The sequence below is a fragment of the Zonotrichia leucophrys genome, chromosome 9 (assembly GCF_028769735.1).
Source record: "Zonotrichia leucophrys gambelii isolate GWCS_2022_RI chromosome 9, RI_Zleu_2.0, whole genome shotgun sequence".
Lineage (NCBI taxonomy): Eukaryota > Metazoa > Chordata > Aves > Passeriformes > Passerellidae > Zonotrichia > Zonotrichia leucophrys.
The window spans coordinates 10,452,703-10,469,880 of NC_088179.1; the positions used below are offsets into that span (position 1 = coordinate 10,452,703).

General features: G+C 36.3%; 1 protein-coding gene across 2 annotated transcripts in view; it reads right to left on the minus strand.

Moving 5' to 3' along the window:
* DNER (delta/notch like EGF repeat containing) overlaps positions 1 to 17,178 on the minus strand; it is a 106,470-nt gene that overhangs the window by 38,261 nt on the left and 51,031 nt on the right. For both annotated transcript variants that reach the window (XM_064721068.1, XM_064721067.1), the window contains exons 3-4: positions 12,583 to 12,677; positions 10,019 to 10,185 (exon numbers count right to left, since the gene is read on the minus strand). In XM_064721068.1, the coding sequence (XP_064577138.1) occupies positions 10,019 to 10,185; positions 12,583 to 12,677 (262 nt within the window). The remainder of the gene's footprint in view (positions 1 to 10,018; positions 10,186 to 12,582; positions 12,678 to 17,178) is intronic.

The following is a 17,178-nucleotide window of genomic DNA, read 5'->3' on the forward strand; positions in this document are numbered from 1 at the left end:
TGTAGAGTACAGTCAGCTATTCATTATTTGGAAAATGGGAAACTGAGATATTGTTAAATGGAAGAAAAACAGATCATATCAGTCCTTCAGGATCAAAGCAGCAGTACTTGGTGTGCCTGTACCATATCTTCAGTTCTTGTCATGCAGTAACATAGCCAAGCTGTGATGCTTCCAGATCAGATTTCAGCTTCTAAAGAAAACACTGCTGTTTCAGAGCAGAATGAGCATCCTTTATAAACCTTACTGGTCCAGGAGAGAAGCTACCTAAGTATATCTGATAGTTCATCCACAGATGATGGAAAGTCATAGAAATAACCTAAAGTGTAAAAGAGTCCAGAGGAATTTTCTGTTTGAAGACATCTCTCCCCCACAAAAGAACACATTATCCAGCAAGCTAAACAAGAGTGGTCAATATGCTCAACCTCTTTTTAATGGCCATTGAACTTTGCAGACATAAGAATACTTGAAAAAAGGAAGCTAGGAAAGAAAGAGAACTCTATTTTTATTACAGTACCCACTAGGAAAAAAAAAGGAATGAATTCTAGTTCTTCCTCCTAAAATGTTTGCTGTCCAAATTTTATTCAAAGACTATTTCACGTCCATGTCATGTGATATAGCTAACATTCAATACCATGAAAATTACTATGAAAACAGAGGTCTGTACTAATCACCCACCATGCTTCAGAGTGCCTTCTTGGATCTAAGCATGAAGTTGGATATTTACTTTAACTATATGAACCGATTTCCCTCTTATGGCACTGTATATCACAATCTCAAATAGTTTTCCATCTATCAAATCTAAGCAAGCTCAATCCTTCTCTTGTTCATACAGGCCATGTCCAACTCATTCTAGAGACCTAACAAATGAAAAAGCATGACCAGATATTCATTCTCATGATGCACTCAATTCTGCCAATTTACCTTGACATGTTAAAGTAGTAGAGGCCTGCTTTTGATTTACAAATGGACAAACATTTACCCCCCCTCTCCATGACACTGATACTCAGGGTCATTAAGGCCTACCAATCCCCTCAGGACCACCCTGACACCAATACTGTGCTACAGAATAGGAAAAATGGGTCAGGAATCCTTTCCTAGTTTGCCTCAGGATGATTATCATACATAAGAAAATGAGAAGTGAGGAACAGGTAATCAATGCCATTTGCAATCTTTGATGCAGTACATCAGTGCCATCAGCACCGTACAGAACATCTGAGATCACTCTCTAACGATGCTGCTAGGCAACACAGCATCTGGGGATACAAAAATACAGCTGCAATAGAAAAATTGCTATTTTGTCCACAAATAGCACTATTTATAGGTGGCACAACTCTCCCAAATTCTATATAGATCAGCATGTTTACTGTGCTTTATTCACAGAAGCCTTGATCAGATACTGCTTTTGAAAGTATATATAGATTCTAATGAGAATCAGTTCAAGAATTGTTTCAAATATTTTTTACAAGCTCATGTGAAACAGTAATTTAAAGAATTTTTCCTGGGAGGTGACTGAAAACCACCTCATCACATTCATTGTCTTCTCCAAGTTGCATTCATAGCCACAGTCAGTTTTAGATGGATCTGCTTTCTTCCTTTGCTACCAACAATAAAAACAGCCTGGGCTCCTGCAATCAAACACTCTCATCTCAAGTATAACCACTAAAAGGTAACAGTGCTGCTGTTCAAGTTACATCCTCGGTAACAATCCTACAGTTCTACCAGAGGCAGATTGACAATGATAGTGTTATACTGGTGTAAGAGAAAGCAAAATTTGGGTGTCAGAAAATTATTACCAAAACTTTGAGAACAAACAGCACACAGCCTGCCTTTCAAGCTGGAGCTCAATTTTGCAGGACTGGTAGTAAAAATATATTTATGAACTGAGCAAAATAGTTTAATTCACTTAGCATAGCAAAGTCCCATGTTCCACCACATTTCCTCCATAACAAATGTCAATTTCTGAATTTCACTGTTACTTAAACAATTGTCCAACTTAATAACTTACCTGGACCAAACCCCATGACAGAATTATGAAAGAGTCAGCTAGCAGGAGTGCACTTCCTCTTACAAGGCCACTTGCATTCAGTTTATTAAGGAGCTGTGGCAGTAGTTTATTGTGACCTTCTCCCCCAGCTTCAAGGACTCTGCTTTCACAGTAATGGTGAAAGCCCAGCAAAGGGTGACATGACTATCCTTCTAAAAGATTTCCTGTATCACAATTTCCCAGTGTATCTTTATTTGTCAGCATTTCAGCCAAGTTGCCAAGCTGGCACAGAACTATTTTGGGCCCAAATGTAGACCACTAGAAACTCTGATTCCTCGCTTGGCAAATGCAGTTAAGTGTGGTGGAATACAAGTGGCACAGCTGGGACTGCACTAAGGGGAGCTGCAGAAGATGGGATGACAAGGTTGGCCAGGATATATCTCTAGGGACTGGTTCAACTGAAAGGCCCTATTAGTGGCTACCCTACTTTTAAATACACATTACAGCATGTTACACTACCAGCTGAAGATCTCAATACATTTTACAGGCATTATTAAAACGTGTCTCACACTGGTGAGACAATGTACCAGTTATGCACTGGTATCCATATTCCATGCATCAGGTTAAGCAGTATGTCCAAGATCTTATCATGCAAACAACCATGTGATCAACTTAAAATAAATGCATTGATCTTGATTGCAAATTGGTCACAGAAGTCATATTTGAAGAAAAAGGAATCTTAAAATTAGAGAAACAAACAAAAGGTATTTCAGCAAACATTACAAATTTGAGTAGATGAACCTCTAGACACACTAGATGACACACTAGAAAAATAATTTCCCATTATTACTTGCTAGAAATAGAAGTTAATAGAAATTAATTTTTAATAATTTACTAATTCAATAAAGATTACTCTAAACTTGTTTAAATGCTAGCTTAAAACATAATACAATGTATGAAAATAGTAACTAGTCTGATGTTTACATCTACTTATATGTGAGATGAGGTACATGCAACTTGATCACAAAGGACAGGATATTTATTTTACCATACTTATAAAGATATTCTTTCTTATATAGGCCAACAGCATTCTTCAGAATGTTTTGGATTTCAGCTGAATGCTGAAAGGCCATCTTTTAAAATAAATCATTGAAATTAACACTTCACTACGCTTTTCTTGCAGTTCACACTTTGCTGCTGCTGCTATTGCTAACCAAAAGGCCATTTTCTGCAAGGTTAGCTCTTGTGCCCAAAACCCCAGGGAAATGTTCTGTTGAGCACAATGCTCAAATCTGCAGACAATAGGGCCCTTCCAGGCAAATTACACACTTAAAATTGAGAACCCCACTCACTGGAGCAGTCATCAGCAACTCCCCCAGCGAGGCCGCCTTGCACAAAGGAGCAGAGCAGCCACATACACAGACAGGGGCTCTGCACATCCCCACAGCATGGGCAGGGCACGGAGATTTAATGAGGTCCAGAGTGAAAGAGGGTTAAGTCAAATCACTGCAATATGCCCTGGACTGGGAGCTCACACAGATGCTCAGCTGAGACATGGCCACTTGTTAAAGCTAGAGTAACTTGATTACGTGGCTTTCAGTGAATTCAATTCACACATCTCCTATTATGAAATAAAATTGTCCTATTTAATTTTTTGCTTAAGTGAAAACAATTTCAAGATGCAGTAAACTGCTTTCTTTAGACAGAAATGTGTGCATGTTTTAGAGGCCTGTAACAACAATAACCACATCTCAAAACCCCAGCTACAATTTGCCTCCTAATCTAAAATCTTATTTTCAGACAAAAGTTAGAAAAGACCAACTTGTTTCAAAATATCTCTCTCTATTATTTTTATTTCACATACTATTTTTATACTGTTTCATTTTGCCTGTTCAATATAACTGCACAAATATTGGTGGTGACTACTCCTTAATGCATGTTAAGGTCTTGCAGGGAAACTCGTTGAATAATCAAAGAACAACAGAAGACCAAATAACTGCTCAGGGTTAGAATAACTGCTCAGGTTAGAATAGAAAATACTTTGTTGCATTTGAAAGGCAGGATAGCATTTTGGATTGAAAAATATTATCCTTCCTGACATAGAACCATATGGCTCCCACATTTATTAAAAAGCAGCAGATATTTTGTGCATCAGAAGCCAAGCATTAACTTTCCTTTTTAAGCCAAACATCAAAAAGTTTAGTAGAATTCAAGCAAGCTGCCTTAGAGGTGTTGGCATTTGAATGGCATCAGTACTCCTCATCTCATCACAAAGATGCTAGAGCACCTATTTTCAAGTGAGTTTGTACAGCGACCAATTTTATTTAAGGAAATATTTTTTAAATTCTTGATAATTATAGTTTAAAGCAGCTAATTATATTGTATTGATCTAAAAGGCTGGGCATCTTGGAGAACACCAGATGACACGCCAAGCAATGTCAACTGACAAGTCTACATCAGTTTCTGTTTGCTGTGATGAAAATAAACATTATAATTTAAAGGCTGTGCCGGAGGACTTACTTTCTGTTCAGATAAAAATATTAATTCATATTAAATGTTAAACTTTCTACCTTATTATGTGCAAGGGCTTATCTGAGAAATAGCAATTTTGCTTATAAATGTCTTCCTTTGATTTTATAAGCCGACAATAAGCTAAAAAGCAAATGTAGCAATATCTCATAGAAGCTGTGTTTTAAGCAGCTGCTTAAGCAGCACGTGGAAGTGCTAAATAAAGCACAAAGTCTAAAAGCAAGTCGTTTCAAGCTACTTACAAGCATCATTTGTACAATTATATACAAATTTTCTATCATATTACCTATGGGAAAATGGAAGCAAAATACTAATGCCCAGCTGTTTGTTTTACTCTTTTTCTGAAGAAGCTCCCATCATTACTGCTTCAGCTCTGGGCACACTGAGGCAGAAGATCAATTTTACCAACATTTTATCATGAAAGCTGATAAGAAGATGATATTTTTTCAACAGAGACAATATCCTAACAGCCATTATAATGACCTGAAAACATAATTTCATTTTTTAATGTTGTTAGGAGAAAGAAAGAAAATAGGTTGCATGCACAGAGTCAGCAGTGCCAGCTCCACCTTCTTCATTATGCCCAAAACCTCCAGATAAACACTTCTTAAAACTAAGTCATAAACATACAATAATCAAATAATATGCAGTTTTGTATTGGTATGAAAAGGAAAATGGTATGAAGCTGTCAGGGGAGGCTTAGGTCAGATATTAGGAAAATACGTATTATCCAGAAGGTGTTGGGCACAGAACAGGCTCCCCAGGGCAGTGGTCACAGCACCAAGGCTGACAAAGTTCAAGAAGTGTTGGGACAATGCTTTCAGGCACAGGGTGGGATTCTTTGGGCGCCTTGTGCAGGGCCACGAGTTGGATGATCCTGGTCAGTCCCTTCCAACTCAGCATATTCTGCGATTCAATGAATTATTACTCAATCTCCAAATTCATTAAAGAGCAGCTCTGGTTGTTTTGTGTCCTAGCTGTTAACTGGACTGTTAAATATGTTCTGCTATCTGTACAGCCACACAGGTGGATATATACCAGTTTTCCAAGCAGACTGGAAACTGTCTGAAATTAGACCTGCCTGACTGCAAGTCTGCCAGCCACAGGTGTACCTTGGATACACCTGAAGGGCAGAGCTGCTGCCTTAGTAAACAGGTATATTCATTTAGCACCAGGGTAAATTAACTGACTCATGAAGAAGCAGATGGTGTACAATCACTGTAAAACTTCCAAAATGTGAGCATTAAAAAAAAGGAAATGCTTTAATGCTTTTAGTCTACATTGGATTTGGTTTTTACAGTATTTTGACGGCAACCTATGTTCTCAAAATTAATGTTCCAGTTCTCAGTCACCACGTGATAGCATGCTTGGATAAAAGAGATGCATGCAACAAATCATAAAGGATTTTTGTGGGAGATGCCATACAAGCTAAGAATGTCCTTCAAAGCCCTTTTTTATTTTTTAAAGAAAAATGTTAATGCATAATTTTTTCTCAAGACAGCTATTATTTAATCAATTCAGTAAATCTTCTGCATTTGCAACAATCTAGTATAGAAAAATATATACATGTTCCAAAATCCAGTGTATTATTCCCTGAAAGAGAGAACTGCACAGTGCTGAGTAGATTAGATTCCTCCCAAAACATATAATAAGCAGCAATTTCAACTCACCCCAGAGATCCTTAGCTGTAACTTATTAGCATTCATGAGAACTTCTGAAAGACTCCTCCACCAACTGATGGTGCATCAGGGACCTCTTATCTCACTTTTTCAGACTTGTAAAATGTATTTCATCTGATTTCAATTTTTCAAGATATATTGCAATGAAGAATAGGTGTATGACTCTAACAATGTGAAGTTTTGCAGTTAACTCATTTTCAAACATTCTAGTACCATTACTGCTAGCATGAATATATGAAGATCCAGAAATAAAACAAATACTGATGAGACATTTTATAAATATCATAAATAGTTTATGCAGGAATCACTCATTAACTTCAAAGAACACTGGGACAAAGAGTACGAATCTATAAGTCTAATAATGTTTTTAATGTTGAACCCTTAATTTCCATCTCTTCTTCAAAGACACTATTAAATTCCTCCTGCTTCTCTTTTTCACTATCTCTTTGGCCAATCTTGATGCCCACCCATAGCACTCCACAGAACAGACACTAAAAGCATTTCCTGTTCAGAAATGCTCTTGATTAAACACCCTTTTTTGCAAATCTTGGTTTGAAAAGAAACATTGCTGCTGCAAACCGTGAGCAGACAGGAACAGCTCACCTGGCCTGTCCCACAGACCAACCACCTCATCACCACCTCTGTCTGGAGTCACCGGGCACTGACAGCCACCAGCGCCTCGGCTTGGGCCGTGTGCTCCATCCTACTCCTACCCCCGCAACTCACCTGCTCACTTCAAGGCCTGAGCCATACTGGGCTTTCTTCCCCACTGGCTAATAGGTACACTCTCTAATAAAACATAAAAAATTATTTTAGAAGACTGGCATGTGTGTAGTAGCAAATCTTAGAGAAACTCGTTAAAAATCCCCTGAGCAAAACATGGAAGGAATGTGTTACAGAATGTGCAAGGCAGCCTGCTGCTGGCCACAGCCAGGTCAATGCTGTAATTAATCCACATAATCCTGCTGCATAATCACAGCACCATCTCTCTCTCCTGCCCTGCGAGAGGCTGTTTGCAGATGCAGCAGCCATTTTATAAAGCCCATCAGAGAACACAGAGTGCTCTTTTTGGGTGAGCTGTGCTGTGCTCTCCCCTTCATTCTCACACAGTGCAGGTACTGTCTCTGGGGTGAACAGCTCTGTGCTGACAGGGTCTATTTTTAGATCTCAAAAACAGCATTCTTCCCAACCTCTAGACACTGTGCCCTGAACCACATGATCAGCAAATCAGCACATTACTGCTGACTTCTGAGTCTTTTCAATCTTGTACAAACAACTTTAAACTTGTGTCACCGCAAGGTAACACAAAACAAATAATATTTCCCTAAATGTTTTATCTTTGATATAAATAGCTTATTCAGAAAGAATTGCAAGAGGCAATTAAAGTACCTTGCTGAGTAACAAAACTTGGAAGGAACACAGTGAGAAATGACTCAAAAAGGATGTAGATCAAAAAGAGACATACGCACTGAAAAAGTCAAACCAAAAAACTCATTCATATCTTCCTCATTTTTCTTTTACAGATCTACTCAGAAATTTTTTACAAGACTAAAAAAGTGCCCTCACACAAAATTAACCAATTAAGAGAAGAATCCTTTAAAATTACACTAGAATAAACAGAAAAAGAGTTGGGGAAGGAGGAGGAAATTATAGAAATGTATCAACTGACATGGTCTACAGCTTTACTGTGTGACTGCTTACAGAAACCTACACCATCTTGTGGCCTCCTCATATTATTCTAGCTTAAATAACATCAACAAAAGCACTGGCAACATTATTGGTTTTTCAATATAAAATCACCCACTTTAACTTTTTGTACCTTTGAATAAGTTTTTCATGTCTATCAAGAAACATGGAAATTTGTCTATAAGAAAAACTGTATTCAAGTGACTTATTGAAAGCTAAATGATTAAAAACTCGCAAGGCACATCAAATTGACAGACCTCTTCCACGCATCTGGATCAAATCTGAAGTAAAGATCAAATTATTTTTCTATAAGTCTTGGCAGAATTATGGATTTCAGTTGAGTGAATATAAAATTCATTTTCACACCAAACAATTTAGTTACTTTTTAAGTAAATCACCCCAGACCTCCACTTCATTGGACAAAAACTGATGACGGGAAGTAAGCAGAATATTTCCATACAACTGAGAAGGAAATTCAAAGGCTCTTTCTTAAACTAAAAAATTTATGCCTTAGTTTCAGCAGCTGGAAAATTTTACAAAGAACTTCACTATCAGGAAATGAAAAACCAAAGAAAGTATTGAAAACCACATGGAAGTAAAGCAAGAGGTCTCAGAATACTTGTACTGCACGAAATAAGCCATTTCTGTGAATTCAACCTCGTGTTATATTCATCTAGGAAAAGGTACACTCTCACCTGACATCATCCAGCACACAATAAAAAATTCAAAGAATCCCAGTGACAGAAATTGAGCTATAGAAATGAGAGGACAAGAAAAGCTATGAAAGAGTAACACAATACATATTTTAGTTATCTAAATCAATAACCTATGCTTTATGGCTTGTACAGCCAAGTGGAGCTTTCATCGAGCAAGCTGGGCCCTCTGCTTAGGAGCTCAGACCAAACTGTGCCTTTAGGCATATTCACCACTGCATAAAAGCTACCAATTATCCTGTCTTCAGGATACTTTTATCATACATTAACTACCAAAAAGCAAATTCAAAAATTTATTCCAGAGACATGAGAGGAAGGCTTTAACTCTGATAAATTAAATGTAAAATAAGATTAAAAGCGGGGGGGAAAAGCCTAAAACTAAGTCTCTTATAAAGAATAATAATATTAAAAGAAAGTGGAAAATTATTTGAAGGAAATAAACATCACTAATGGAAACCACTGATGATAAGAAATAAATTATTCTACTAACAACCTTCATGCAGTATCTTTGGAAAGTGATAGCTGAAAAAGGAGAGAACAAGGTACTACTTCTGTATTTAGGGATTTTCTGTATTGGCTACGCACTTGGAATTTTTCCCCATGTTTCTACATCAGAATGTTTTTAATTTTACATTTATTAGCATGGTAAGTTTTCAAATAACAATTGTAGCAGCTTATAGTTCCTTTAAAAATATGCATGCTTTCAAGCAGATAACAATAAGTACTTTTATTACAATGATTTTGGTTTCATGTCATTGGTATAATAAAACATCTGCCCAGAAATCTCAATTTAATTAAGTCTATTGTGTCTATGCAAAAATATAGCTTTAAATCTGTGTTATTTCCCATACCCTTAAAAATAATGTATCAGGCTATTTTCATTATACTCCTTCCACAAAGATGCTTAACATTTAATTGCTGAGTGAAACAAATAATGTATTTCTAAGGCTCCATAGTCACAGAGACAACACTAGAAGATAAAAAAGCTGTGCAATTAAACACTGTTAAAATATAATAAGAAATCTGATCTTGTAATGTATTTTTTCAATTTTCCTGTCTACAGGCTTAAGCTTCTTCACAAAGCATCCCATGACACAATCCCTGACAAAGAAACACCTCAAGCATTCAATTATATACTTCAGCATTTGCCAAAAGCTTATTAAATTTGAACATATAAAATAACTTGCATCATCTCAAGGTATCAGACAAAAATGACTGTGTAGATTTTAAAGTGAGTGGTGCCCACTGTGTAAGAATTTAGAGTAGCTCTTGTCTGGTTTGAATGAACCAATGTCTGAAACATGGTCCCAATATCCCATTAGGATCTTTCAGCACTTAAAGGAATTAGTCCTTTGTTCCCCTAAATGCTGAGCAAACCATCAGCTGTCACCTAGAGGTGATGGACAGAAAGTCAGCACGTTACTCACCAATAAAGTAGTTGTTGCCTAATGCAAGCATTTCTTCAGAAAGGACAAGCCCACCCAGTGCCTGGAGAAGAGTGACACTTCTGCCATCAATGAGTGAACACTGTTTAAATCCAGTGCTTGTGACCTTCCATAGCAGGATGAGAGAAGCAGTAGCATCTTGCCTTATTCTAAGAAAAGAAATTATGAGAAAATTTACACTGAGGAAGTCAGTGTAATTAAGAAGTACATCACTGTAGAACTGAACCTTAACAAAGATGGGAAACCTAAATCTAGCAAGTATGGAATTAGGAAAAACCCTGAATGTCTCTAGCATGTCCACAGAACTTAAAAATGCTTCAGCTGTAAGATTTGCATAATAGTTTATGTAATAGCAGATTAAATCATACAGAGTCCCAATTTCTGATACTTGAAGGTCACCATCCTAATACCCAAGAAGAGTTTTAGATAAATACCACATAATAGTGAGGTATATCCTTAAGAGGGATCCTTATTCAGTCTTTTTAATTATGCCTTTTTCAGTATTACCTCCATCCTACAGTGCCATTGTTTTCTGCAGCTAAAGTACACCCAGCCCTGCTGTTTACTGAAGAACATTCAATGTTCACTCAATACCAGGAGACAGATCCTGCTAGAAATCCTCATTTGTCTGACACACCAGATCGAAGATTCAGGACAGTTTATTCTTGTAAATCAAATGAGTCATGTAATGCTCCCAAGGTCACTGAGCCCATGGTGCCTTCCTGAATATTGACAGATTGGATAGAAAGTCTACTGCTGCATCCACTCTGTCGGCTCCATTAGGGAGCTACATTATGCCAGTCTCTGTACTCACAGGGCACTGCTTCTCCTACTCACCTCCATAATGAAACAATAAAAATCTGTCATGTTTCTGGTAAGGTCCCAAGTATTTGCATTAATTTCCTATGAAGGAATCCAAAATGAGTTTGAACAAACCTCCAGAAATACAAACATAACTGCATCCAACTGCTAAAAACTGGTAATTCTCTCCTGCTGAAAACAGACCTTCAAATACCTAGAGATGAAGCTCTGTTCCACAATATTTTGTAATGAAATTATTTCAATTCTGCTAAAAACAAAGGCAGTTTATCCCTGTTCACTTGTTATTTGACTTCAAAACAAGAAAACCAAAGTGCAACAGACATTGAAAAAATCTTGCAACTAGATGTCATAAGAAGCAAATTTTTTACAGTATTTGCACCGTCTTTAAGAACCCCAATTGCTATTACAAAAGCTGAATGTCTCACTTTTAGAACAGGATAGCAACTGGTTTTACAGTTTAGGTCTCATATGACAATCAAAACAAAATCAGCCTATTGAACTGAAATTATTCCCCTTTCAGAGATAGCCATTGAATCAGGTAAGTTCCTTGTGCTTTTAAGATAGTAAATGAAATAAAAATCGATCTTGACTTGCACTAATCTACTCAGGCATAAAACTCTACTAAATATATACAATGTAAAAATTATCAAAACCAACTGTGTACTCTGCAACCTCCTTTAAAACTGGGTTTCTCCATCAAGGCTCTTAAATACAACTTTAGAATCCACAAATGCTGGCTTTTTCCTGATTCCAAGAAAAGCCACTTGTTTGCTTTCAGACTGCAGCCAGCCAGGGCATCCACGCTCCCAGATCTGCTCCTGACTTGGGCTCAAGGCTCATGAATGAGCACAATTCAAAGCCGTGGGAAGGGCGGGACGGCCCCCACGTTTAACAGTTACTGCTCCAAACTGTCTGCAGCTTGTCTGCTTGCATCACTTTGTTTTCTCCTGCGAGCATGGCCTTTTTTAACAGAAACATGGGATTCTGAAAGATGAGATGACAGTATGAGAAAAGTAGGCTATTTTGGGAAAATGTAAGTCTAAAATTGCAGCAAAGCTGTGAGCCAGAGAACTACGTTGGCAGATTTTTTTTTTTAAATAAAATTTCCAATAAGAAAATGCCTCATCCCAGTGACAGAATCAGATCTTTCTAGGAAGTCAGTTTCTGTTAATTAAACAAAACAAAACAAGCATTTATCCAAAAAGCATGATTTTGAAAAGTGAATAACAGAATAAATTCAAATTTTTTGAGAAATGTTTTTTAGGACATACACAAAGATTTCACAGCTAATGGGGACACCCAAAGCAATAACCCAGAAACCAAATACAAATGCACAATATACATGCACTTATATAGTCAACAATAACACTTTCTATCAGCAAGTTCATCTTGAGATTAAAGAGGGGAAAAGTGTGTTCACTGCACTAAGTCATATCTTCTCCAAACTGACATCTTCAACACATCTGCCCTAATTTCTAATGCATTATGATGGCCCAGAGACAGCTTACATGCTTACATCTTCTAAAACACTAAAGATGTGGGAGAAATTATGCCAAGCAAAGAGCTATCATGGCTCTGCTACATGCTTGAAGTCTGTCTGAATTCTCTCATTGTCCTTTAGTCATTTGACAAATTTGCCTATCGGAAAAACCATTTTCTAAAATATCCAGTCAAATGAAAATAAAAGTGCTTTTGTATTTCATCACATATAAGAATATTCTCACTTTATTGATGTATTCTGTGGAACTTCAAAGGAGATAAGCCGGCCTCCAGCAGAAGTATTGGAACTGGCATTTCCACAAGCCACATCTGGGGTTATCTGAAAAGAAAAATAACTTCATTTAACAATAAACCATAAAATCTGACTAAAAACATGAAAGATTTTTTTTTTTTTTTTTACAAATGACACTAATAGTCCAGCAGTCATCTTCTAAAAATCCTCAGGAACATTCACTGAAACCTTAATGCTGCCAAAAGAGGTGCTGAAAGTTCACATAACCATCCTTCCAGGGTTTTGTTTTAAAAAAAAGCTCCTGCAGAAAAGTCTGAACTTCTAAAGCCATCTTCCTTTAAAAGTTAACATATTTAGAAAAATATGAATAGTTTTCTGGTCCTTTAGAATAATAAATGATGCTCTAATATTTGCTACATCCAAGAAATAGTTCATCATTAATCTATGCAATACTGAAGGATTTATACTAACAAATACAGACATTGCCTTTCTACCATATTGATATATGTGTTTGGAAAAAAAAAACATTTTTCCTTTGAAAAACACTCTCCCACTGGCCCATTACTCTTCTTTCCAAGTAAAAATTGCTTGGACAAACAGTAGTTTCAGATGGAAAAAAAAATATGATCACAGTGAGACAAAAGGATGTATTTCCCAAATCCAGTGATGCCTAGTAGGCAAAAAAATAATTTATTACATTAACTACATCCAGACACCAAACACAGTGTCATGCAACACAGGAACCACAGAGACTCCTTAATTATTCAGATCTTCATAGCAGTAATTTCCTTACGATCGTGTGAAAATTATTAGTCTTTCCAAGAGTACATTTATTTCAAATAAGGAATACTTTATGTGGCATAATTGAGTTTATCACTCAATATCATCATCAGTTTAAAATAACTTTTCATGTATCTTCATCAACTTGCTTATGAAATGTCACATTGGAAAAAAAACCAACATATCAGTTTAATCTTCAAAATTCTAGGCAGTTTGAAATGCTATTCTTTCAGCCACAGAGAATGTTTTTCAAACTGTTTACATCAACCTTAATCTGAAAATACAAATATGCAACCTGACACACTTCCATGAATTAATCTTACATCAAAGCAAAAGCCAGGATAAAATTTGTAAATTTAAATACAATTGAAACTTTAAATATTACATGAATGTAATGAAACACATGTAAATAATACATGAACAGAAGTCCAGAATATGATGCAAGTAATAATTTTTAGGACACTCAGAGCTTATCTTGACTCAGGCAAGACAAATACTCAGTATTCACATTTCCCAAGTGAATGATTTCCCAGTATCTAGATCACTCAATTCATTGTTGAATTCCCTGATGTATACAATATGAATACATATAGTTCACGAAAATAAAGCAAGATGCAATTTTATTGTATTTTTTCGAATTAATTTTGAAAAATTATAACATATTCATTACAACTTTTAAATCTCAGAAGTCAAAAGTATGGAACTAACAGTCAAAGTACAGTGCATCCAAAATTAGTTTGGCTAACACTTTTCCTTTTATATTTGCCAACATTTAAACTTTTTTTCTTTGAGAATCTGCATGCCTATTGGAACAAAGGGGAAAAAGAAATAAGTATCTCTACTCTCATACAGTCTTATACTACATCTATAACACACTCCTTTTTATAGTATTTCTATAGTTTTACAATTTCAAGGATCACACCTTAGAACATAGGGGGGAAATTGTAATGTAAGCATTTGATTTACCTTACTGTTTAATAATGGAAGTTTTTTAAGTAAAAGGTATTGATGTCTTTGCAACTAGAATAAAAATAAAAGAATCATAGAAGCAAGAGCTGAACAAAGTGGCTACAGAACAAGACCTGAGATTTAACCTTCATAAAATGGAAAAAAAACCAATGAAACAAAAAAAGAGTTTAGTTTGCAAACACATCAGAATTTAGGATTACTCAGCAGGAAAAGCACACATAGGAAATATTGCAAAGATAATTACAAGAGTGAAGGCAAAATGCATGATTTTGACTCTTCTATTAAGAGATGTGTAATGTTCAAAGTATTTCTCTAGGAACTCCTCTTGTAATTGGCCCTGACTTCCTGCTCTAAGAATCTGGTAAAAAGAAACATCTAAACCAAAAGGATGCTAAACCCAGATATTATGACAACTGAAATTTGAATTTTTTCATATATTAACAACCCTGCTACTTGAAACAGACAAAAAAACATAGGAAGAAGCAGTAACTCTCATAAGGAAAAAAAATTGTCTCAGCAGCGTCCTATTTCAGCCAAGTTCTGTGGAGACAAAAAATGACAGCTTTGACACCTGCATTAAGAAACAAATTGCAGTTTTTTCACAGCTGTGATAAATTTTTATAAAGAGTTTTAAGTGTGTCTCTTTCATGTCTTAACAGAGCACTCTGCAAAGCTGTACTACTAAAGAAGGAGGCCAAAGACAACCAATATATTACAGCAACAAAGGACACTCAGAAGATGAAAACAATTTGTAATTTTCACACTCAAATAGAAAAAAAGGCTTCTAGAACTGGTAGGAGATATTTAAAACTGAAGTCACTGGGAAATATACTTTAATGATTTTCAGAGGACAAAAAAAAGATCATTCCTAGTCTAAAGTAAAAAATACAAATAGAGTAGATATCTACTGTCATTTAAAGACAATCAAAAGAAAACATAACATAACTGCAATGACATCCAACACTTCTCCTGAAACATTTAATAGTACAGAAATGTCAGGACAGAGAGAAGGTTCTTGGGGAACAGACTTATAAACATTTACACAAATGATGCAGCTACTTTAAAAATAGTCACCAAAGAAAATGAAACCTTCATGCACCCTCCAGAGTCTGAAGTATGTTTAGGAGTTGATTACAAAGATAAGCTCCCGTGTCAACATAGAATACATCCAAGATGGTTCTTCAATATCTTAGAGTTAAAAATTATTAAATATCAAATTGTTGATATTAAATACAGAATTCCTCTTTACATAAGTTTCACAAGTTTGCATCTAAATCATGCTATATTTTTCTTAAAAGATAATATATAAAAACTATATTTCTGCTTCAAATGTTTTTAGACTTTACATAGGTAAAAGAGCAGCATCATTTGAGAAAGCAAGAGTGAAATCTTGAGAGTTCTCACTCCTACAATCTCCACCTGGGCCTTAACAAGCCAGCAGTGATTTTGTTAGATTTCCCTACCAGGCCATGGCAGTGATATAGAAGAGATTGCAAAGAAAATCAGGACTGGTGCCTAAGAGAGAAATAGACTATTCTTCCATATTGCAACTTTTCTGAAGAAATTAAATAGCATGAGTTAGGCAGATATTCTCCTGCCTAACAAAACCAGAATAATGAGATATACACTTAACTCAACAAGTGCTGAAACACATATATAAATCTCAAGGCAATATTTTTACATGAGTGAGTGCCTTTATTACTTTCCTAAGTGTACTAGACTTTAATTCAATAAGGCTGAGAAGAGGAGCATACAGACTAAGTCTACATTTATGCAGCCTCTCAGTGCTGAAATTAGTTCTCTGAAGAGAGCTATTGTATATGAAATTTCATAGTAGATTTCTTAAAAAGTTGAGCAGACATTTGTAATTCTACAAGGCCTTATCAACACAGGCAGACTAATCCTGACAGTGCAAAATCCAGCCCTTCTGCTGCCACGATACGTCTGCATTTCTTTTGTACCTCAGCCCCAAGTTGATAGAACGGCAGAAAGCTTTTACTTCTTGCAAAATGCACCACACTTTCCTCAAATTTAAAAGTGGTTTGTAAGTAGGATGGCCAAATTCATATGTGCCTTAGAAAGCTCTCACTACCCTATCAACAAGGTATTAATAAATATTTCTGAAAACCAACAGATAGTTCCAGTCAGTGGAGGAGGCTGCCCAGGTATCTTGTGGACCTTCCATCCTTTGAGTTACTTAAATCTCAGCTGAATAAAGTCCTGAGCAACCTGCTCTAGCTGACCCTGCTTGGAGCAAGGGTTTGGACTAGAAAAAAACCCAGAGGTGCCTTGAGCCTCACCTACACTATGAGGCTGTCAGTGAAAAGTCATCCCATGAGCCAGTTGCCTATTAAGTATTCCCTGTTAATTGTCATTGTAACTTCAGTGACACCACAGCTTTCACTAAACCCCTCTCCAGCACACAGTGAAAGTGCTTCTTTTGAAAATATCCCCAAATTAACCACAAATAAGTATGTGTGCATGTGTGTGCACATTCAGACACACACAGATACCTGTACCTTCCCCCTGTTCTGAGAAGGTTCTCTTTCAAAATATTGCCTTGGGAATTTTCTGTCTGGTCAACCTCTTGTTTTTTCATCTCCAAAAACTGTTCTCCTTATTTTACCTCGTAGTGGGGCAACAGACAACTCTGCACAGTATTGCAGCCAGAGCAAAGTGGGGCAAATTAGCCAGAATTAAACAGAATTTATGAATGCACACATAATTCTTGAACTAAATAAAAAAGATGGACACAAACTCATCCAAGACATTATGTTATGGAAGGAGTGAGAAAATGAGTTTTTTGAGAAAAGCAAGGCTGTGTTCTGGGGTGGTACCC